General features: G+C 41.7%; 2 protein-coding genes across 4 annotated transcripts; one reads left to right on the top strand and one right to left on the bottom strand.

The window, feature by feature from the left end:
- Window positions 1-838: 838 nt before the first annotated feature.
- rassf4a (Ras association domain family member 4a) lies at window positions 839-22,368 on the bottom strand. 3 transcript variants are annotated; one of them, XM_037124666.1, is made up of 11 exons: window positions 22,276-22,368; window positions 15,152-15,220; window positions 14,942-15,017; window positions 6,543-6,649; window positions 5,034-5,104; window positions 3,731-3,900; window positions 3,229-3,330; window positions 3,090-3,141; window positions 2,874-2,995; window positions 2,332-2,429; window positions 839-1,336 (listed from the first exon to the last, which is right to left on the bottom strand). In XM_037124666.1, exons 2-11 carry the CDS (start codon window positions 15,202-15,204, stop codon window positions 1,267-1,269), a joined length of 921 nt encoding a protein of 306 aa, XP_036980561.1. In that variant the 5' UTR covers window positions 15,205-15,220; window positions 22,276-22,368; the 3' UTR covers window positions 839-1,266. The 3 variants fall into 3 exon arrangements, with proteins under 3 accessions (XP_036980561.1, XP_036980562.1, XP_036980560.1); XM_037124667.1 differs by lacking the exon at window positions 22,276-22,368 and adding an exon at window positions 21,756-21,823; XM_037124665.1 differs by lacking the exon at window positions 22,276-22,368 and adding an exon at window positions 15,369-15,918.
- Window positions 16,047-17,888, top strand: LOC119033992 (C-X-C motif chemokine 9-like). The gene is made up of 4 exons (XM_037124669.1): window positions 16,047-16,205; window positions 16,446-16,578; window positions 16,685-16,768; window positions 17,326-17,888. The coding sequence occupies exons 1-4, from the start codon at window positions 16,139-16,141 to the stop codon at window positions 17,459-17,461; spliced, it is 420 nt and encodes a 139-aa protein (XP_036980564.1). The 5' UTR covers window positions 16,047-16,138; the 3' UTR covers window positions 17,462-17,888.
- Window positions 22,369-23,828: the final 1,460 nt, after the last annotated feature.

Genomic DNA, 23,828 nt, shown 5'->3' with positions numbered 1-23,828 from the left:
TAGTTGTAATGCTGTCCTGCCTGCACATTTTTTGTCCCCCTAATTAATCTTTGAAACAGAAATAAATTTGTCAAGTCATTTCATTATCATAAATTGGTTCTTATCCAGAGCCTGCTCTAAAGGGCAACTCTGTAAAACATCACAGAGCATTTGGTGGAATTAAGAAACTTGTTCAACCAATCATAACATTCACCCCCCAGACTTCCTAGCACCCCTTTTGGTTGGTTTCATTCATAATAATGAAAACAAGGTTGAAGGTAACTGTCACATTGAGTCCATAACCCCATAAGTAAGTAGTAACTCTGTGGGTTTGTGGCTATTTGAAGATGAAGTCACACAGATGAAGTCATTCATTGTGGATTACAAAATGGGCCGTGAACTGAACTCAGTTCCCCCATAATTCTTCAGTCTTCACATCGAGTTGAAAAGACTGCCAAGAGACCCAGAGGAGGACCATCATTGTTATCTGATTAATCAAAGAACAATAATGGTCGACTGGCTGTAAGTCAGTGTTTAAGGCTCCACCAAATATTACAACAGCCTTGCTGTTTCTTGAAACTGTGGGAAAAAGGAACAGCCCTCCTCTCTCAGGATACCCCCATTGTGTAATGTTGATAGGTTCTCACACACACACACACACACACACACACACACACACACACAAACACATGCACAAATCTCATGGGAACAAGCTGGCAAACAGGGTCACTCAGGAGAACAATGCTAATCTTTGCTCCAGTCACAGTGGAAGTACAGGAAATAATAAAGCAGCTGTTTTCTTTGTGGGAAGTCAGAGCTGAGTATTATTTTTTGGGTGTCAGCAGAGATCCAACAGCAGTTATGAAGGCCACACTAAAATTGATTTATTACATAAAAAGGTAGGAGAAAACATCAGCAAAAACAGCTTGTATAAATATCCACATCTGCAGTAAGAATAGAGTTGTCATACAAAATGCAAAGATATCAGAGCAGTGACACACATCATGGTAATAGTAATGCTGAAAAAACAGGTCATACAAACTGTTGAGATATGTAATTCTAAAAGTAGAAGCACGTTGGTGTACGAAGTTCTACGGTTCTATTGCAGCCTTTAATTTTACTCTTCAACCTTTACCTCCACATTCTACTACAGCAACTGGAAAAAAGTTCCCATCGTAAATCAACAATCATTAGTGTTGTACCCACCCCTTCCCCTCGCTTAGCACACACACGCACACGCACACGCACACACACACACTACACAGGTTCACATGCATACAGTAACGGTCATTCTCGGTCGCTGGTGTTAGCTTTGCATTCGAGCTGATGCTGAATCATAGTCCTCAGAGCACTGAACCTGCAGAGGGGAGAAAACACACATACAATACACAATATTAAAATATACAAATACAGACATATCAAAATATTTATTTACATAAACGTAACAAGGGACATATCAAATGAGTGACAAAAGCACAACTAATCACATCAGCTGCATCTACTATAAAGGATAAGGCTGACATTATTTTTCCTATTGCCAACAAATTAAAGGCAAAAACAACAGTGCCTAACTAGGTCTCCTGTCTGAAAACCTGTCTGTGGATCTCAGCCGAGGCCCCACAAACAGCGATGGTCATTGAGGCCAATTTTACATAGAGGCTGAACCATGTAATTACATCACTGCGTGACGCAAACTGGCGCCACAACGTTTTATCCCCCTCAGGTTGACGCTGGTAAAGACGCAGTCATAAAACGTTACATAAACTCGTTGAGCATCACAACCCCTGTGAAATTACCCAGTCTACTATCGGAATTTAATCTATTTCACTTCCTGTATCCGGATTTCCATTTGATAGATACATGATCTCGGCCCCGGACGCACACTTACATAGATTTTTTAAGTTCCTGCTCACTGTAAGATGTAAAAATGTAAAAAGATGGTCAGCTGGGAGCGTAGCAGGATCGATTTGCTGTTGGCTTGTTTTTTTTTCACTGTTTTTTCTTGTCAATAAGAACGATATTACAAAAAAAGATCACCAGGCATATCTTGCAGTGCCGACTGTGAGAAAGCGAGTCTGTCATTGGTAGATTGTACAACATGCCGGTGTGTGTACAAACATACAGAGCCATATATCTAAGGGGCGCACACAGAGTAAGGGTCGCAGGGCAGAAATCTCAGTCATATGACTTGACGATAACACAGTTGTGCAAACACTGATTAATGAATGTGTCGGACAAACACTGTCCTCACTGAAATGTTGTTATGCCGTAGTGCCTGGAGGAACTGACCGCACATAATGTCATTAAAGACGACGCTGTGGAACCAGCTGAGCGCGGAGATGCTTGACTTACTTTTTGGTTAGTTTGTTTATCTCACGTTCTTCTTCCTCTTTCAGTTTCTCCACAAAGCTGTCCAACACGGGAATCTCAAACTTTATGTACTGGGCAACCTGGAGCGGAAAAAAAGATATCAGGCGACGTATCAGAAAATTGCCCTCTGCTGTATTGAGGCAGCAATATTAGGTGGGTTTTTCAAAAGATGGACAGTAAAGACAAAACTGAAGCCAAATAGCACCAGAGGTAAACAATCTAGAAAAGCCCTCCAGCAACAATCAGGTTTTATTTATATCACACAGTGCAGCCACAACACACCGTCGGTCATCTTAGCCTATTGTTACATCAGTCCTGGAGCAGGATATCATTCCTCATCTCGCTAAATTTAACCCAACCGTCTGCTCCATTGTATCATTGTGTGTCTATGCTGAGGACTACACCAAAAATGAAAAAAAAAAAAACAAAAAAACAAAACAAAAAACAAAACAGGTCACATCTTGTGAACAAGTTGTCAGAACAGACAGAGAGAGAGAGAGTGGTGGCAGGAGGCCCAGACTCACATCATATGTGACTTCCTCTCCCAGGTCGGCCTCTGTGATGAGGATCTTGGAAATTTTCTCACAGGGTCCGTAGAGCACGCGGGCCACCAGCGGGTATTCACCATCCCTCAGTCGGGTCCTCTCTACAAGAGTCACCCACAATGAAAGAAAATGATCACAAACACTCCAATGCGCAATGTTTCTAGCCACGCAGTCACAATGAAAGTTACAACCTACCCCCAGACTCGTGCACCATGTAAAGGACAAACTCTTCAGATTTATTCTCCACCTTCATAAAACACAAATAGAGATTATTTTTAGCCTCATAACTTTACATTTTAAGACACAACACTCGTTTGTGTAACCAGTGTCGTACCCTGAACTTGTGTAGCAGCAGGTTGAGGACTTGTATAGTTGTCATGGAGCTGTTTACTCGCACGTTAGTGACCGAACCATAGGCTGGAGTAAACACAGATGTCTGGAGGCAAGACAAAGCAAACATGGAGGCATCTGTTACAGAGAGGACACAACGTACCGGGGACTTTGTTTCATCAACACCTGTGGCCTGACACTATTTGAGCAGGGATTCCTGGACATGAGAACCTTGTACATTTTGAGCAGGAAATCTAAAACAGAAAGGAAATCTGTGCAGCTGGGATCAACGCACACACACACACACACACACTGTACTCTGGAGAAACTGTTGAAGGAACTCATTGTACTCTGTGGAACATTAATGAAATCAGCTCAAAGCCGGCTGTTGTGAAACTCAAGTACAGGCTCACCCGCACAGGAAACTCCTGCCTCTGCAGCTGGACATGTGTCGACACCGGGACGCATTAATGTGTGTGCTCGCATGTGTGTTCTGTTCATTGTACCTTGTGGTTGTAGAAGTGTCCGTTGATTGAGAACCGGTGCGTGCGCAAGCGCTGCAAGTCGCGTGCAGTGTGTGTCCTCGACCGCCTCTGGATCTGCATGAAGGAAGCATCACTCCTGGTCCTCAGCAGCTGAGGAGAGTCCTCTTCCTCCTGACCGACCACGTCACCATCTTGGGGAAAAACAAACCTCTCTTACCGTACGCATGCTTTTATGTACATCTGCAGAAGTGGTGGAAGAGGGGCAAAAAGTACTAGGCCTTTCCTTCTACTACTTTAGAAGTACTGCTTCTATTTTACAACAATCTGAAAATACTCCATTACAAGTAAAAGCATCGACATTCTACCTATCCTAAAAATTGTGTCACCATGTTTAAGACTGATGAGAAAAAGGAACTGAATAGTGACGCTCCGCCAGCCAATCAAGTTTTTACTGTGCATTTATTACAACTAAACCAGTTGATAAATCAATATGTTAAGCCAGACCTGGGGGCTCGTGTAAACAAACGCAGAGCGAATACTCTCGTTAGTGTTCCTTCACAACAGCTTGTTATACAACCACCATGAAGGCCCTCTAATTCAGATTCTGTGGATGGGAGTGTCTATGAATGGATACGTTGAGATATAAGTCAAGGAAAAGGGCTGACTTTAACTGAAAGATTGTGATGGTCACTTATGCAAATCATTTTAATTAGGTGTATCTATAGGTATGTGTAGGTGTATTAGCTATGCCTGTAAACTCCCTATAAATTAATAAGTCACACTGTTTTCATTCATTCTCATAGTAAATTGTCCAAATTAATGTATAAATTGTTTCTATATATTTCTTTATAATCACTTGCCTCTCCAAGTTATGTGTTCATTTCCAGTCCCATATAATGTGCACTGTTTTTAGCCCAGGTCTAGAGAGTGCCACTTAAATCAGAATGTCTAACCCTGTCTGCTCTGTGCCAGGGTTTAGTCTTCCCATCAGAACTGTAAATCCTATAAGACAGCAAGAAGAACACCATGTGACACCACTCTGTTTAACTTTGGTAAAGATGACACCCGTGCGTTGTCAGCAGGTGACAAAACGGCTTAATGAAACAATCCCATATCGATGACTGAGTAGTCTCACCGTGGTTATTTATAGTGGCGGTGATCTGATCTAAATTGCATTTTACGGTAATCCTCACTCTCCACGTGAGCCAACCATCGCACTGGATGTGCTGACTAAAGCGCTTGCCGACTTCTAATCCGTTTCAGCATGTGTACATAAATCCACCACGTGTTTGTCAGAGAGCGACTGCACCTGTGTGTTACTCACCAGCTGGTCCAGTCTCTCTGCAAGGGGGATTGTTGTTGGACTCTGGTGATAACTCCTTTTCCACATTGTTTCTGTAGAGCGCACAAAATGTGTTTGTTAGCATTCCTGCGGCTCAAAACAATACTTAAAATGCATTGAGGTGCAAAAATAAGATTGAGTAGATCTGAATGTGTACTTGTTGCCCCCCCTTTCACACTTTATGCTAAACTAAGCTAACAGTCTCTCCACAGATCCTTTGTTTTTTTCAAACTACATTTCCCAAGGTAAAGTATAGGCTTTCATGTTCAATAGTAAGAAGGTATTTAAAGACATAAGACCTCAGGTTTTACAGGAGGTTGGTTTATCACTGTGACTCTCAAACAAATCAAAAGACATTAGCAGTGTGGAATCACTGGGGTTGTTTTCTTCACGGTTAAACAACCACCACTGATGACAAAAATCTATTTATGTGCTTCAGGTAGAAATGTTCACAGATGAGTTAATGTTTTACAGTTTTATTCACGTATGTTACCTTAAATGAAATGGATTTTTCTGGGTTTGACCATCATGAAAGCATTTGGAATAATGTAAACGCACAACAAAGGTCTAGCTATTTTAAGTCAGAAATGTTCCATCTAATGTTATATCTTTTTACGTATATATATTTTTTTATTGATAGTACAGGTACAGATACAACAGGGAACACGATGAAAGAGAGGTGGAGTGACATGCAGCAAAGGGCACCAGGCTGGCACTCAAACCTGGGGCTGCTGTAGCGAGGACAAATCCTCTGTATATGGGATGCCCACCCTACCAACTGAGCTTAGTGGTGCCCCCAATGTTATATCTTTAATTATCTGACATACTGCATTTCCTAAAAATACTGGTCTGTGGGTTCAGATGTCCATATCTTTTCCATGTGGGACACATGAGAGAGGCAGTGAGAATATATCCTTCTGATAAAGCCCATTTACTTCCTCTATAGCGGCTTCTCCATTCTTGACCAAGGTTACAGCTAACAATTATTTTCATTTTTGATCCATCTTCCATTCCAATTGTGATGAATAGACAGATTCTTTTGGCCATAAATATCAGGATAATGTTGTATTCAAAATGCTTGTTTTCCTTCCGAAGTCATGTTTATTGTACCTTGCTTTGAATGTTTCTCTTCAATTTCCTATTTCATAATTGATTTATTAACTTATATTCCATGAACTTCCTCTTAAAACTGTGTCTTGTACTGCTGTAAAAAGGAAATGTCCATTTTAGTGATGAATAAAGTATTCTCTTAACCTAAAGTTGACCAAACCTTAAATACAGAAACATCATGTTCCACACTGGTAAAAGCTGCTTATCCAGTTTTCCTTCACTAAATAATACAGGGTGGGGATACTGGTGAAGAGTTGTTAGTGTTTCTATTGTGTGTGAGATCCCCTTTGATTCTGTTGTAGTTACAAGGCCCACATCTGTTTATTCAGCACATGTAGGCGCGCGCGCGCGTGTGTGTGTGTGTCAGTTTGCATCAGGTACCTGTTGAGACGAAACCTTTCATTGTCATCGTACATCTGAAGCCTGATTGGTCGGCGCAGACCCCAGTAGATGTTCAGCAACCCCTCGAGGATGAGCTCTCCATCCTCCTACACACACACACACACACATATACACACACACACACACACACATGCACAAGCACACACATACAACAATAATTATCAGGACTCATGGTCAGAGGGGAAATCCTGCTGGCCGCCCGCCACAGCGGCTCAATATCAGGTGTACGTGCAGGAGCAGACGCTCGCAGCGTTCACGGGGTGAACCCTCTCATCTCGGAGAAACCTCGTCAGGTCTGACCCGCCCTTTTATTTACACAGTACAGGGGTGAAGTCACGTCTGAGGAGGCAGAGGATTGACTGCTTTGGGGCACGTACACACGGCGGCGGGGAGGTGCTTTGATTTCACAAAATCGAAACTCTGTTGGAAGAAAATGGTCACACAGCTGTAAGTGTTCTGAATACAGGAGAAACAAATTGTGCCACCATGTTTAAGATTGGTAGGAACTGAATAGTGAAGCTTTCATTGTGCATATATTACAAGTGAGCCAGTTGATGAATCAAATATTAAACCAGACCCGGGGCCTCATGTAAACAAACACAGAACGAATACTCTTGTTAGTGTTCCTTCAAAACAGCTTGTTATATAACCACTGTATCTAATTTGATGCCACGGAATACCATGAAGACCTTCTAATTGAGATTTTGTGGATCTGAGTGTCCATCAATGAAGTCAGTGTTGTTAGCTGAATGTTTGTGGTCATACCGCGGAATTTTTGTCGAACTAATTTAATGGGAAATTGTGCTAACACATGAAAAGTCAAGGAGGGCTGAATTTAATCAAAAGAAGTTTAACTGGAAATTAGGCAAATCATTTTTATTAGGTCTATATATGGGTGTGTGTGGGTGTATTAGAGGGCCATGACACACTGGTATTTATGATAATCATGACATAAAAAACAAGTAAGTAAGTTAGTAATACCAATATTATGATACTGTGTAAATAATCCAGCACAGATGTTCAGCCTTATGGATCTTCAAAAAAATATTTGTATCATTTCATCTAGTTGCCTTTTTCATATTTGTTAAGTGTATTTGTTCTTCACATCACAGTTACAGACACTCTTCCGCCTCCTTACTGTCGTATTTTGAGTATAACTTATTTGCTAGAAAGAGACAAATTACACAGTGAACAAAGATTAATTTGACTGATGGCTTTATTTCATATTTCTCTCGATAATAGCTTATCATATTTTACAGGATAACTGTGTTGTGTAGGTCTGATATCGACACAGCTAAGGTGTGTACATATCGAACAGGATATGGAATCCACGGGTTTATCTTGCACAAGCTGTTCATCAGAAGTCCTCAGTGATAGATTGCCAGTTATGACGTCCTTTAATACAAAAATGTGGTCTCAGTCAGCTCATGGAGGACATACGCCGAGTTATCTTTGAACAATTTCTCAGGAGGCAGAAGCACAAAGGCGAGGTGTGAGGTGCACGGTGCACGGTCAGATTCCAAAAAGCACGATAAAAGGTTCATAAAAGGTGAATGTGTCGACGTTTTTGGAGAATTATCAAGCAACTCATCTGACGGAGGAACTGACAAAAATGTATCCAACTTGAACAATCAAAAGGTGCCTCGAAGCTCGAAAAAACAGATCAAAACTGAGGGTATAAATAGAGATTTTGGCAGAAATGCTTAAAACAATGAAGTTGAAAAGTAGGATGTCAGATTGTGTAACAGAGTCACATGAGTTAAAGTAGTTCATGGGAAGCTTTCATGTTTCCTGACTGTTTACGGACCGAGTTGCATGGCTAACTTGTGACTGACACACATTCAAACTTTACACATCAGACTGTTATTTCATGGTTGTACAGGGCAGGGTCAAAAAGAGCCACTCCAGTGAGGAATTACTGAAAGAATTATAATGCTGGAGGCAGTTTGTAGAGCCGTCTTCATGTCAGAGAGGGGAGAGAAGAAAGCAGAGGGTGGGTTTTCGAAGGGGAGGCTGATTGCTCCCCAGGCTTCATTGTTTCTGTAATATAAACAGTGAGAGCAGCTGCAGCACTGAACCTCGCTAACCCACCACTCCTGAGCTTCCTGAACAGGCATGGGCACACCCTCACAAAGCGATGTGAGTAAGGTCAGCCAAGCTATTTTTGGACGAGGCGGTTAATCGCTGTCCCTCAGCGTGCCACTATAAAGCCTGGGTACGCGCTCTGATCCAGTCAGACTCCACCGAGCAAATGAGACACCACTCCGCTTCACTCTGCATATCAAATCTACAGCTACAGCCTCAAAGGTGAGAATACTTCTGCTGTTTTCATCATCACCAGATATTATCCATTACAAGCTGCTTTTAAAGGAAATGTAACAGCATCACATAGCTTACTTGATCGAGTACATGAAAAAATAATTCAGGTTAAAGTTAAGTCAGGACATTAACAAAACAAAAGGCAAAACAGCAAATCTCTCAGCAGCACAGTGAAAGACCATAATAAACAGAAAATTAAGATCACTATCTAAAATCACTGTCTAACTATTTTACTCTTCCTCTCCCCCTTCAGCATGAAACGCAGGCGATTGTTGCTCTCCCTGCCTCTCTTACCAACAATTACTGAGACGCTCGAGGACTTGCCTGCGCTTCCCTCATCCTCCCAGTCTACCCAGAGCTCCGAGTCTCAAGAGGACTACATGAGCAGTATCCAGGCACTGGCCTGCCCTGTCGAGGCCCCCAGCTGCGGCCCCGTCAGACTCCAGAGGTCCCCCAGGCAGCGGAACTTCTCAAAGGCTCTGATGAAGCCCTCCGTCTCAGCCTCACTTCCTCGCGGATCTCCCCGCGCACTAAGGACTTCCAGACTTTACAGTCTGAGTCTGAACAACTCGGAGGATTTTTCTCTGAAGATGAGCAGAGAAAAAGACTGCAGGGGCAAAGACCCCATGGACTGGCTGTTTGGACAGATAAGGACTTGAAACAAAAATCTGTTGTTGTGTGAAGCCCTGAACACACTCTGGTGGAGGATCTAGTAATCAAACAAGGCTGGAAGTACCTGCTCTGTTTATGAAGACTGAAACAACACGGTGTATGATGGGACTTAATACGATGGCCTGAAAGAAAAGTGGAGATCTATTTATTTCTATGCACTGAGGACTCAAGTCTACGTGTTTACATTGTTTGTAAAGATGTTAAGGATATTGTTTGTAATAAAATACTAAAATAATCATGAAAATGTTTATTCTTTGCTGGTTTGAAAGTTACTCGACAAAAGAGCTGAAGATCAATGCATCTCAGGTACGGTCAAGAAAAGAGCTGAAATGATTAGTGAGGATTATTTGCGGGGCAGCTGTGGCTCAGTGGGTAGAGCAGGTCGGCTGGTGATCGGAAGGTCGTTCAAATCCCAGATCCAGGCTGAGCTGAGCTGCATGTCAGCAATTGAAAAAAAAGAAGAAGCCATAATTGAAATGCTACTGAAAGTTTGTATCTATGGATGTATCAAAAGACTGAGAGGTCATGCCTTCAGGCCAGTGATGGCGTTAAACAAAGTGCTCTTATTCAGATACTTCGTAAGATTATGAGGTACATCTTTTTAAGTTATTGCAATTCTATAATCTACTTCAACTTTAATGCATTTCACAGGGGAACATTTGATTGTCAAAGTCTCTAGTTAATTTTCACACAGTCATATTGTTAGTCAGTGTTGACAGTAACTATTCACATTTACTGTACACTGATTACAATTCAGAGGGACATTATTTTTTTTATTTTATTTTTTTTTACTTTTTACCCCAGTAAATTTACCTGAGACCTTTGGTTAATAGTTACTTAGCAGATTCAATGGAACATACACAGTTTTTACATTTTGTAGCTTGTACAAAATTTACAAGCTTCACAGCAATCAATAATAGAACTGAAATGAACCCACACTGTTACCAGCTGCAACATTAAGTGTTGCACACATCACACATCATCATCATTATAAGTCCAATAATGCAATATATATTACTGTGAAATGGTACACTGCCTACTGCATGCAAAAATGTCCCAAACATAAAGTAAAAGTTTTTCTTCTCAAACTTTTACTGTATTTTCATGCTAACAATTTTGTAGTTCTACCTGTAATGGAGTATATCTGCATTGTGGTACTGCTACTCTCTTAGTTCTGGGTACATCTTCTATTTATCTCACAGATCAACCCCCTGAACAAAGTAGTAGTAGTACCTCAAATGACCTCCTTTAACCAGCGACAACGAAATACTACTTATATATATTGTAGCAACAGTTTTATTAATTCAATATGAAAGAATATAATCGCACACATTTTTTTCGAGCTGTGTTTGTTTCTACCGACTGTCAGTAAAGGGTCTGAACCGACCACATCAGTGATTTTAACCCCAGCATCTCACTGTCATCTAGTGGTGGTCGATGGTGCTGCAGTGGTGGCCTTTTCTTCCCTACAATGTTCATGGTACCGCCACTAGAGGGAGCTGCAGGCACATTAGATATTTCAGGATCTTGAGCAAACAAGCACAGACAAACGCCTTCCTGTGGTTTGCTGATCCCAGATAAGCCCCACATCGTTTGACAACAACATTATAATCTGAAGAGATTATCTAGTGGAAGTTGGGTTTGGTAAAAGCACATCCATTTAACTGAGCGAAAATCCACCGTGTTGGAGTGCCCTTGAGCAAGACAGTGGATCATTACTGGCTCAGGGAGGGCTGCTGCTCTGCAGTCAGAGCAGCGAAAAGAGAAAACAACTCCAGCTCTCCACCTCATCAACATAGTTACACCTGATACGGCTGTACTCTTAGTGGGGATACGTGTTGGCGCTTGTGTTCTCCGAGAAGATTCTGGGTCTGTTTACAGTGAATGGTGCAGAACCGCAGAGCACCTGACATGTCCGCCCACGACATGACTAACACATCACCTGACTGCACCTGCAGAGGTGAGCTCACGACGTAATCCTAAAGCAACCACACTTGTAAATCCTGGTTCCCTCTCCAACCACATCCTCCACTTTTCCTTTCACACAGACGCCCCAATTATCACTGAACAATAAAGACAAATCCTCAGATATGTCAGGTATATACATCCACCACAGCGTAGAAATACTGTATTGTATGTAAAAGTCATGCTTTCAATGTTTTACTGAAAAAAAAAAAAAGGTACAACGGCATCAACAGTAGAGCCTGACCGACATTCTGGCCTATCATATATCATATCTGCAGATATGTGCCAATATGAAACCTGAAGTGTGAAAAAAATAAGTGTTTATAAATACAAAATAACAGTAATGGTGTATTTTTCCTACCTAACACTATAAACAACAGCAACAAAACTCCAGTATCGAGCTACAAATGATAAAACAGAAGAATATTTCAATTTTCAACATGATTGCCATATAAAATCAATGCATCAATGTGTTTATCACTTTAATGTTGAAATTGCTAAAAGATGATTTAACACATTTCTGTTGTTTCTGTTGTTTATTTCTTCGCAGGGAACAATAAAGATGCATCTTAACATCACCAACATGGAAAAAGTCAGGTGACGTACAAGTACCTCAAAATCAAAACTTAACATTGTATATTGTTATAGTTGAATAAATGTACTTTGTTGCTCACAGCCCCTGTGTATATATGACCGCAGTAAACTCTTTCTGGAAATGATGGTGGCCCGTCTACGGCTGGATTTCATCAAAAGTCAATTACACAGGAATGTCACTGCTGAGTAATGTTCTGACCCTCATATCCCCAGACTATCTACTGAGTCACTCCTCAGTAACCTCTGGCCTCAATCCATCAGCTCTAACAGCGTCGCTAGATCATGTCAAGTGTGAATTATTAGAGTAACAGAATAGATCATTTTACATAAAGGAGCTCATTTCAACCCGATCATGTGTTCTATTGCAGTTGTCACCATACTGCTACAATGTACTTTGTAGGAAGCTCTTTTAACCACACAAATCCTGCCCCATAATACTGTAACACCAAAGTTCATAGGGTAGCTGTTCTGAAGCTTTTAATCTATATTAATGTCTATGCTTCCGTTTTTGTGAGCACTTTTTGTGGACACCTCATCCATGTTGGTTTAAACATTGAGGCTTGGCAGCTGTAGGATTGTTTTGTCAGCTCATGAGAGGTCAAGAAACAAACTTTTCCCCCCAATAAGTTTCTGTAGCTTCCAGATTTTTTTTGGTTTTATGTTTTGTTTTGTTTTTTTTCTAATATGTTTCAGAAAAGACAACAATTCTCTGACTTTTGTCAGATACGACAGATGGACTTAATCAGAAAAGGTCCTTAAAAAAAAGCAAAACGATTAAATGCGATGTTCTCTAAGTACCCGCAGGTGACTTATTTCAAGTAAGAGAAACAGTTTTTTTTTTTTTAAAGTTGGGATCCTGCGTAAAATGTAAATAAAAACAGAGAGTGATAATTTGCAAATGAGCCACGAGACAATGATTTTACAATGTGTTGACAGGCCCATGTAACATCCTCAATAAAAACATGTTTTTTACTAAGTGGTGAACCTCGCCCCATCCAGATTCATGTTTCATGCCCGGTCACGATGCTATCACCTGTCACCAACGAACTCCAAACCGGTGTTTTTGGATTTGGTTTTTGGTTTTGTTTATTGTCTTTGTGCTGTCTTCTTCTTCTTCTTCTTTTTTTTTTTTACAATATATGTCAAATAAGGATTAACAATTCATCAAGTTTATTTTATGCTGTCCCAGCTTTTTGGGAATCAGGGCTCTGCTGATTCCCAACTACTACATAAGTTGTAAAGGAGTAATTTCACAGTACAAACTGAATGGTGGAGCAAGAACACACTTTTTTTTTTACTGCAGCAGAATGTTTATACATCAAGATCAAATTTCTGTACATTACCTAGAAAGTCCAGCTAGAAAGTCTGCAATGATACTGTTGAAGAGCCAATATTTTATATTACCAATATATTATTATTATTTATATATTACTATATTACCAGTCTGAATCACAATTTTTGTTACAATAACTTCTGGGGTGAAAACCCCTGCATCAGACACTAGTTTACATACACTCTAATTGACTTTTTAAAATTATATCATTTCAAAGCCTGTACATCTCATTCATTTAAAATACAGATATCTCTGTTGTCTTCCTGGAAGTGACTGCTTGGTCTCTTTTCAAAACACAGGCATCTTTGAATGCAGTAAGAGCGGATACAATGAATACAATCAGAGTTGTATTAGTGAGTCATTACTACTTTGAAGTTGTTTTCGCTAGGACTCTTTCTTTGCCTGTTTTTTGTGGTTTTCACAAAGCCAGAGCCTTGGGCGGCCTGAGTTATAACACGGACAGTAAAATATACTGTGAAATGACTCTCTTTTTACAGCTATTGCAGAAGATAGATATATATTTAGGTTATTCTAAAAGCCTTGACTGAATCTTTATACCGATTAGTGACGCAACATGTTTTGGTTGGATTACTGATGTCTGTTTTCAGCAAAGTTAAAACATTACACCCACATAGAAACCTCAGATGAGCGATGACAAGTTACAGTGGTGTAGTGTAATGTGTTGAGTCACTGTGTATAATGATGGACAATAATGAGCACAATCTGTTTCAGCTCCCCCCATCAAACACTAATGTTCACTACAAATTACCCCTTTAATGGGTTGAAGCCATAAGACTGGTTCATTTCATGTCACTGATGTGACATCATCGGTCCCTCTGTCTGTCTGTGCATGTGTACTGTATGTTGCATGGAGCCATATTATGCGACATGTGAGTGTGTGGGATTTTCCCAGAGTGAAGTGATGTAGTGGGTCTGCCTGGTGGGACAAAAAAGAGGGACGCTCATGACACCCCACACCCCTACACACACATTCTCTGAAAAACCTGCTGGTGAACACACAGGGGAACTCCTGACCATAAAACCCATAGGATGATTATCAAACAAATAACCAAGGAGCTGCAGAGACACAGCAACAGCAAAACGTCGGTCAGTGCATATGACTAAAATGCGACATCTCTCCCTCCCTCCATTTCCATTTCCATTTTGAGGGAAAAGGGGGGCTTTTTGTGGTTTCTCAGCCCGTTGGCATGTTGGAAAAGAAGCCAGGAGTCGCAGCTCTGCGCTCAGATCTGCAGCCACACTTGGATTTTGTTTGGCCTGAGATCGTTTGGTCGTCATTGTCTGCCCGAGAATCAAAGCGCCGGTTTAACTGGTTCCAGCACTGATGTGTGTGCGACCCATTTTTCTTTACAATGCCCTGCAGTCCAGCACGCCCACGCGCTCATGGGTGTGCAATTGTTGATAACGCTCCCTGTTTATCTTTCTTATTTCCGCCAGTCTGTGACATGTGTGAGGTGGCTGAGCCTTTTCTTACCTCGCGAGTCCTCAGCTGGAAGTTTTTCCCTTCGTGGTAACAGTTGTAGGTCCTCAGCAGTGATAAGATGTCAGACCTGAACGTGAAGACAAGGCCACAGATGGTCGATTAGCGCCGCAAGCGGTGATGAAATCCATACAAGAAATCCCCACTGTGATTGCACTTAATCGTGGCTAACTGCTGTGCGGTGAGTGAAGGCAAAGGACTTACTTTGGTATAAGTTTCTCTTTGCTGAGCTTCACGAAGGTCTGAGGCTCACTCATTCTGTCTGGAGCCCAGCTGAGTCAAAAAAAAACACACAACACAAACAATATGAAACAACATAATGACGGTATTATCTGCAAACCAATCGACATAAATGATGATGTGTATGTACAGATAACCTTAAAGGTGCTATCTATATGACAAGTTGATTTTTGGGTCTCACTGAAGCGTTAGAATTGCAGCCATCTGCCATCCCCGTGTTGGGAGTGAGACTTTTCTTACAAACAGCACCTTTAATTCCCTTAAAAGATGACGGACCGTGACATGAAAATGTAATTTAACACAACCAATTATTCATAAATACTAAATACGAACATTGTGTTGTTATATTCGTAATTCAGTTTGAGCCCTGAGTACTTTTTCTCTAAATCAGACGCTGCCGGACAAATGACTCCTGTTAAAAGCAGGGACAGGGAATGACAAGAAATCACATGGTGTTATTGACTCAGAGCCAGAGAAGTTACATGTCAAGGCAACGCTGAACAAAGCCCGGAAAACTTTCATGTGTCTTTCATGTCATTCAAGGAGACCTCCCGCCACTGTGGCAAACCTCTTACGAACAATTAGCATCATTAAAATGATTGGAAACACTCCTTGGCCATGTGAGTGTGGAACAGTTTATCAAGAAAACAACAAGTCTGCAACGCCAGAGTAGTCGATTTATGTGCAGTAAGAGAAAAACACAAGCTTAGCTATCAATCTGTGTGTCCTTCAAGGTGTCAGGTCTTTTTTTTCTGACAAAGCCTGAGGAATGGTGTCCCTGATCCTTGCATCCTAAATCCAGTGTCCTGATATTTTCCCGGGAAAATGCCAGGCATGGGGAATTTCCTGGTTTGGAAAGCCCAGCTCCGACTGTGAGGGGGGAGGAGCAAGGGTATAAAACAGCCACATGTGGCTCAGGGGCTCAGTGTCAACGCTCAGCCTGTCTCCAGTATGAAGCTTTATCTCCGGTCGGTCTGTCAGCTCGCCTTCTTCAGCCTCTGCTGTGTACTGATCACAGGTGAGAATCTACGAATTGAATGCCTTTATGATATGCTATATATAGAGAGAGAGACAGAGAGAAAGAGAGAGAGAGAGAGAGAAAGAGAGAGAGAGAGAGAAAGAGAAAGAGAGAGAGAGAGATAGAGAGAGAGAGATTGGTAAATGTGTTGTGTTAACAGAGTATTTAGACTTTAAGTAATCACAGCTCGTGTTGCACTCTATTGAATTAACCTGTAATCCTGTTACTGTGTCTGTGCAGTGAGAGAGTCAGACTCGTCCCCGTATGTCCCGGGAAGATGCTCGTGTCCCGACACCCAAGCGGGTGTCAAAGGACAACTGAAGGAGCTCAGAGTTTTTCCAAAAAGCGCCATCTGTGATAAAGTCACAGTAATGTGAGTACCAAATCCTGCACACACATGCGTGACATTAATGTACGCTCACAGACATTCAGATGAGCGTGAGTAAATGTGTGGTTTTGTGTGTTCTTTTCTTTTTCAGGGTGACACTGAGTAGCAACAACGAGACAGTGTGTCTCAGTCCAGATGCACCCATGGGCAAACAGCTGATACGCTGCTGGAACAGGTGAGGGCACTGATCTGTGAAAGTGAAGCCTAAGGGGATACTATAGCTGTGTCAACATGTAATCCTTAAAATTACGTTAAAACATTTACAAAAAAAACAGCAAAATACAATAATATTTTTACAAGACAGGTTATAACTGGTTATAGAGGGCAGAGTTGGAGTTCCACCCAACTTCATATTTTCCATAAATCACGGCCAACAGTATCTTAATTGTTGCCAAGCCCGTTCTTGTCCGGACAAAGCACATAGTTGTGCAGTTTTCTCCACCACATGTTCTGCTACTTGTGAGACAGAAACAATAAAAGTTGGAGCTTCTAACACAGTCGTACTCAACTAATTCTGTATTAAAAACCTTCATTTCCTTACTGTATTTGATGAATTATTTCATAATAGCTTCTCATGCCATTACAAACATATTGCCCACCAATATTTCCCCAACTTACAATGGACTCTGACTCAACTGAGAGGTCTCATTTTAATCGGCAAGTTCTACAACAGTATCATTCACAGACCTTCCTCCAAGCTAAAGCTCTCTTCCTCTGTGTGTGTTTTTCTAGGGCTCACAAGTTGGGCCGTGAAACAAAGCTGTGCCTGAGGAGGAGGAGGAGAGGGAGGGGGAGAGGTCAGCGCCAGCGGTCTCGACAGAGGAGTCGTGGCCAGATCAGGAAAGCCTCGTCCTCCAACTCCCAGTAGGCGAGCAGCCTGACCAAAGATGGGAAGCTACTGCACGGAGACAAGTGTGAACGCTGATTCTCACCACCGGAGACACTGTTAAGTTGGAGAAACAGCAGGCTATCACTCTGCTCGCTGTAAATGCCATGCAGCTCACATGTCAAGTGCCCCTAAATTGTTTTCTGAGTGTAAATCATTCTCAGCAGCGGGCCTTATGTTTTCTGTGCAGATGACTGATGGAACTAAGCCCTGGAGGCTTGTCATACATGTTAAAAGTTTGAGCTTTAAAACACTGTTAAATGGTCAAGATGGTCAATGTATTGTTTGTATGTACTTCTGTGTATGCAGCTGGAAGAGCTAACTGAAGAGAATTAGTTGGATATTTATTTTTATATGAATATAGAGGATTTTTTTTTTTTTTTAAATAAATAAGTACATCAGAACAACAGCTTGACGTTGTGTGCAATTCATTGTTACAACTCCTGATTATCTTCAGACTCAAAGATGGGAAGCAAGATCAAGTACTTGGCAGGATATGAGAGGTCGCTTAACCCGCAGCTTCAGCTTTAGTTAATAAACGACAGGATGTGAGTCAGCGAGCGGCGGCAAAGAATAAATATGTCTCCCTCAAAACATCTGAACAAATATCTCTAAGCTCTGACAGGAGCCTACTGTGTGTTCTATTATCACTATATCTCTTTCTGTTGCACAGATACATGGAGGTGACCACTCGATGTAGGAGCAATTACTGGAGGTGTTCTTGAAAAGCACGACAGTGTCAGTTGAGCGTACCGCAGGTTGCAGTTCTATATTTTAATGGACTGTTCAGTAGCGTTGCACAACTGAGAATCGAGGTGATCAGGGTGTGGGCTGTTGAAAAGTGAGAGTTTTAACGATGGCTTGTAAACCGGTGCAATGCCAGCTCTGATTTCCAGTAAATCACGTGACAGAACGGATCCGAGTGCAGCCTGAGGACAGAGAAAACACACACGCACGGGCGTGCGCACACACACACACACACAGTTTAGCAGCTGGTATTGGTATGGACTCTGTCTTAACTGATCCTGATGTTATTGCTGAATGCTTGGTTGTAAAATGGAAAGTGAAAGTAAACGGCTTAATAGAGTTGCCTTTGTCTCAGTCTGGGAATCTTTAAGGGACTTTTCCCTGGTAGCACGTTATCAATGAATAAATAGAAAGCAGTCAGGTGACTTCAGTGACAGCCATTGTTAAGGTGGTTAAACAGGATACTGCTAACAGCAACAATTTTTTTTTTTTTTTTGCAGATTGGGACGTTACACACCAAATTTAGACACACACCACATTCAGACTACACTCTGTAATCAAAAATCAGCTCGATCGCAGCCAAATTCAACATTAAAATACTGTTGTTCTCTTGATTTTGTTGAATTATTCTTTTTTCATCAGATGTTTTAAAGAAACTGACACTCAAATACTGGAAATCCACATCGCCTCCTACATCACTGCAGTGGAGAAAAGAGACGTGTTGTCATTTTAACATGGAAAAGATTACAGCTGTTGACAGGCGCAAACTAACACAATTTGAAACCGTACGGGGAGATGTGCTTCATACTTTAACTTGCAAATTCTGGTTTGACACCATCTGTGTTTTCCCTGTGAAGGACAGCAGGCTACAAACAGTGGAAGATAATGGAGTCAGTCATAATATCAGCTACAAAAGACAGTTCACCAAACATGTTAAGACTTCCACACAAACTGCAGTTTTGCTGAACCTTTTCTGCGACACACACTACACACTTCTTGTGTAACCACATGATTAAAATGTAGTTCAAACTGTGAATCATTAATATGTAGTGGCAAATGATTGGCCACCAACTTTTATAGCTGTGCGTTTTTTTCTACTTTTTATCATTGTTGTAATAGCGCCAGTGTCATATAATGTTTTTGGGGCACTATTATTTATCATCACATTCACCACATATGATGTAACATGATGTTTCGGTGCCAGGTAGTTGTAACCTACATACAGTATTTGTGGTCCCTGATTCACGAGTGTTTTCAGTCAGTAAGCGTGACTTTATTGGTCCTGGTGTGATTCATAGTGTTTTGAGCGAGTCCACGCGTGTCAACCTATTGTAAGATGGCCTCTCGTATTGACTTGTAAAATAACGGTGGCCTTTGCACCGAGATGATTGCAATTGAGGTGAGCAGCATGTAAGCAGTTCGATGAGCATGACGTAACATGATGCTGGTATTTGTGTTAATGAAAGTCTGTGTCTGTGCTTTGGTCTGAGAACTGGAGGTTTTCTGTTGACAGAACTTAAAAAATGTAGCAGCTATTGAAACTAATTATAGAGACAAGAGGTTATAAGTGCACAATGGAGAGGAAATGTCTTATTAAAAATGCCATAACATGTCATCCTCAGCATTTTATAACCACAGCTCAGTGTTTGCTACAAACTGATCCTGAAAATGTACATCTGAGCACTGGATTGTGCTGCCATCTAGTGTCTAAATCATTATGTGCATCTGATATGTAAAGTGTTGCTGCATCACTGGGTCTCGCTCAGTGGTAAGAGACCGTTTGTCATGAACTTGGAGCATGAACCCCCGACACCATCTGCAGAAACAGAGCCTGCAGGACAGTAGGCAGATGGATTTTGAAGCTTTTCACTTAGTTTTCAGTCCAGACATGCTCATGGCTGAGTTGTTGGTTGGGACTCCCAGTACTTTGTGAGATGATTCATTTGGTATAAATATTTGATAAAAAAGGGAGGTTAATCAGTTTAAAGTACAAGTTCACCCAAATTGAATATTCAGTCAATATCTCCTCACCGTCATGCCAACGAAATGTCACGTGAAGTTTCTTAGTCCACAAAACAATTCTGGAGCTTCACAGCAAAACAGCGCCGCAGCATTCATCCATACAGCTTGTCTGGTGTAATCAAAGTCTCCAGAAGCCCTGAGATCCAGAATTGATTCAAAAGACAATATTTACACTACTGAGCTCATGTAACCACTTACATTTAAATTTAGGGCATTTAGCAGATGCTTTTGTCCAAAGCGACTAGCAGTTATTCATATACTGATGGTGGTGGCTGCTATTCAAGGTGCCAACCAACACATCAGCAGTTTGGGGTTCAGTATCTTGCCCAAGGACTCTTTGACATGCAGACCAGGGGAAGTGAACCAGCGACCTTCCAGTAAAAGGCACTGTCTATACCCCTGAGCCACCACCATCACTACCCCCTCAAACAGAGTGTGCGCTACAGCTACAGGGAAGATTCTGGCTTTTAAAATAAGTGGTGAATAATATCTTTTCAAATCAAACTGAATGTGATCTTGGGCTTCTTGAGTCTTGGATTCCACCAGACAAGCCTTTGTTGGCTGTTTTGTTACATTTAAATCAAGTCTCCATCTATCTGAGTTGTTAAGTAGAATACTGCGATGCTGCTGAAGCTCCAGAGATGTTCTGTGAATTACAAAACTTCCCCCCATATTCCATTGACTTGAAGTAGATACTGACCGACAGATTTTCACTTTTTGTTGAACTGTTCCATTTATGTCTGACTTATTTAATGTATTCAAAGTAGTTCCGCTGTGATCTATTACTGACCCATTTATAATAAACTGAGCCTAGTTCATCAAACCCCTTGATGGTTGCTATTCTTAAAAGCTACTGAGGCAGAGCTTTGTTAAGAATAAGCACATGGGAAGTGATTCTTCTGCATTTCCTGCAGCTGAGACAGAAGTTACTTGGGAAGAAAAAAAAAAAATGCTTGCATGAGCAGTGATCGTCACCACAAAAACCAGGAAACAGACTGCCCGCCACTGACCACACCACCACCTGACTGGGAAGTGATCTCTGGGAGATCTCTGCAGATTCAGCTGAACAATGAACACTGAGCACGAAAGATGGGGAACGTTTTAGCTCTCTTGCCTTTCTTATCTCTCACTACAGCAGAGGATGCACTTGTTCGTCACCCACGTGAAACTGCCTGTTAACTACAGAGGCCGCCTCACCACCCAGCAGCCCTCCTCCCTCCCTTTAAAACACCTCTCTGCCCGCCTCCACTCCCAGCCAAGGAATCTGCTGACAGAGTAGGTGCATAATGGGATGGTCAGTCTATCTCTCATGCATATTCATACATAATAATGGGAGCATAAATATTCCATAACTTGAAGGATTGCAGTCGGTCACCATTATTATGAATTATTCAGCCAGCGCACATGGCTGCACAGGAGACAGAGTGGAGGGGCTGAGAGCTGAGCAAAGGAGAATAGGGGGTCAGTCTGAGGGTGCAGAGAATTTACATAATCTGTCTGTCTGTACCTCTCCTCTTTTCTTCTCTTCTCTTGAGACTAAATTGCGCATTAGCCCACCTCTGAGCTCCCTCGGCGGACAAAGAAAGCTTCGTTTCGGCTCCGCTAATTGGTTTGATCATCACGAGATTCGCATCCAATTATCGCACCTTCTCCGGCAGCTGCGCCCGGAGGCGCGTAAAAACTGTCCAGGAGAGCTCCAAAACGACGCACGGGATGCCAGTTTTTAAACACACAACAGGACACCTTTCTAAAATATTTTAGACAAACGCCAACTGCAGCCATCAGAAATCGCCACTTGCTGATAAATCATGCATTCCTGTGTAGTTTTACAGGAGTCGTAAGGATAAAATCTTCAGTGATGTAAGATATTCATAAACGTATGACAGGAATTTCCAGCGTTATAACCTTCATCCAACTTGAGAGCACCTCTTCCCATCCTGCTCCTTTTCAGGGTTTAACCGGGTAGCTACACCGCTAAAGTTCACTGCTCGTGTGTTCAGTAAATGTGATCAGTTTGAGGGTCTTACCATAGCAGAGCGCGTCCTCCGTCTTCTTCCGTATATCCACCAGCGATGTACCCCGCTGCTGGTTTCTTATCAGGTCTTCATGCCTACCCGGTCGTGCGGTATTCAGAGATTGGGAGATTAAACTGACGGCGGGGTGAGCCAATGGAAGGCCGCGCTGAAAGTGCTCAGCCAATAAGCGTTGAGCGAGGGCGGGACGAAGGCATCAGCGATTGAGACCTGTCTCCTCTCCGCGCTCTGCCTCAGTCTCATCAGTCACAGCGGTGTCTTCGATTCTCATCTTCACGGCTCAGAAACGGCAAAAATCAACACAGAGCGCTTCGATTTTAATTATTGTGATAGCTTGGCCGGGAAAACTCAGGTCATAGGTGACACCTTTCTGCAGAAAATACACATGTAGATTATGATTATTTGATTTAATGTGTATTTTGGATCTTTAAAATGTATGTGCACTTTTATAAATGGACATTCTGAATGTTAAATGGACCCCCAAGTCATATTTGTGACATAATTCAAGTTAATTTAATTCAATATTCTAGCGTTTACTCCTTTTTTTGTCCAGAATTATTCCTATATTTTATTAATATTACATTTTCTTTTACATGCTTTTTAAAAATAGTTTGTTGTATTCTTTTTTTAAAAATATATATATATATTTTCCCCTTTTTCTTGCTATTCATTTTGATGAAAGTCTGAGTCATGTATATGGTTTTTTTCTGACAGAACTGAAGCAAACCAGCTGCACACGTTTGTCTGCTTGAACATAATGCAGCAGTAAGAAGAAAGCCCACTCCTTCAGCACCATTAAAGCACCTATCCTGTTTGTTTTTCCAGCACAGCAGTAAAAGGAAGAAGTCCCTGCGAGTGACCCGTTAAGATTTATTTCACCCATCCTGTTTTTCAGCCTGGATGTGCCATCTAGGAAGCTATTGTACAAACTGTAGGAAGTCTCCCTCTCTCTCTGTCTGAACGGGATTTATGATTTGCCGTGCACAGAGGAAGTAAGTTGTTCCAGCAGCTGAATAACTTCCCCCCACAGAGAACAGCTCAGTTCTGAAGGGATATGGGTATGACAGCGTTAGTGGAAACATTTATGGAAGCGGGCTGGAAAAAAAAAACAAACCCTGACGTTCCCTTCCTCTATTAGTGGGTCACTCAGCTGCTAATTGACCCAAGATCATTGTGAAGCTGATAACACAGGCCTGATTGCAGGACAATGAGCGGCCTCGCTGAACTCTGGACAAAGACTCTCTGTTCTCCCCTCATCTCATCCCTCCTGACTGGATTCACATGCCGTGCTACCTATACTGTGAAACCAACATTTAAACGGCGAAAAGAGTTTATGACATCAATACAGCCGCCGGCCATGTAATTGGTGTCAAATAAGGGGAGTAACCCAGCTGTTCGTATGCGCGAGTGTGTTTTCACGTGTCTGACCCCAGACAGCGAGGTGTTCTCTGATGAATGAGCCTCTCTGCTTTCATCGATTCTCTCTTTAGATTTGATGCTGCAGAGAGATTGCCTCTTAAGGCTACATGCGGTTATATATCTGCAGT

Source organism: Acanthopagrus latus, chromosome 15 (assembly GCF_904848185.1).
Source record: "Acanthopagrus latus isolate v.2019 chromosome 15, fAcaLat1.1, whole genome shotgun sequence".
In the NCBI taxonomy this organism is placed as follows: domain Eukaryota; kingdom Metazoa; phylum Chordata; class Actinopteri; order Spariformes; family Sparidae; genus Acanthopagrus; species Acanthopagrus latus.
The sequence above is the reverse complement of the archived record's forward strand: the minus strand, read 5'-3'. Positions and strand labels throughout refer to the sequence as shown.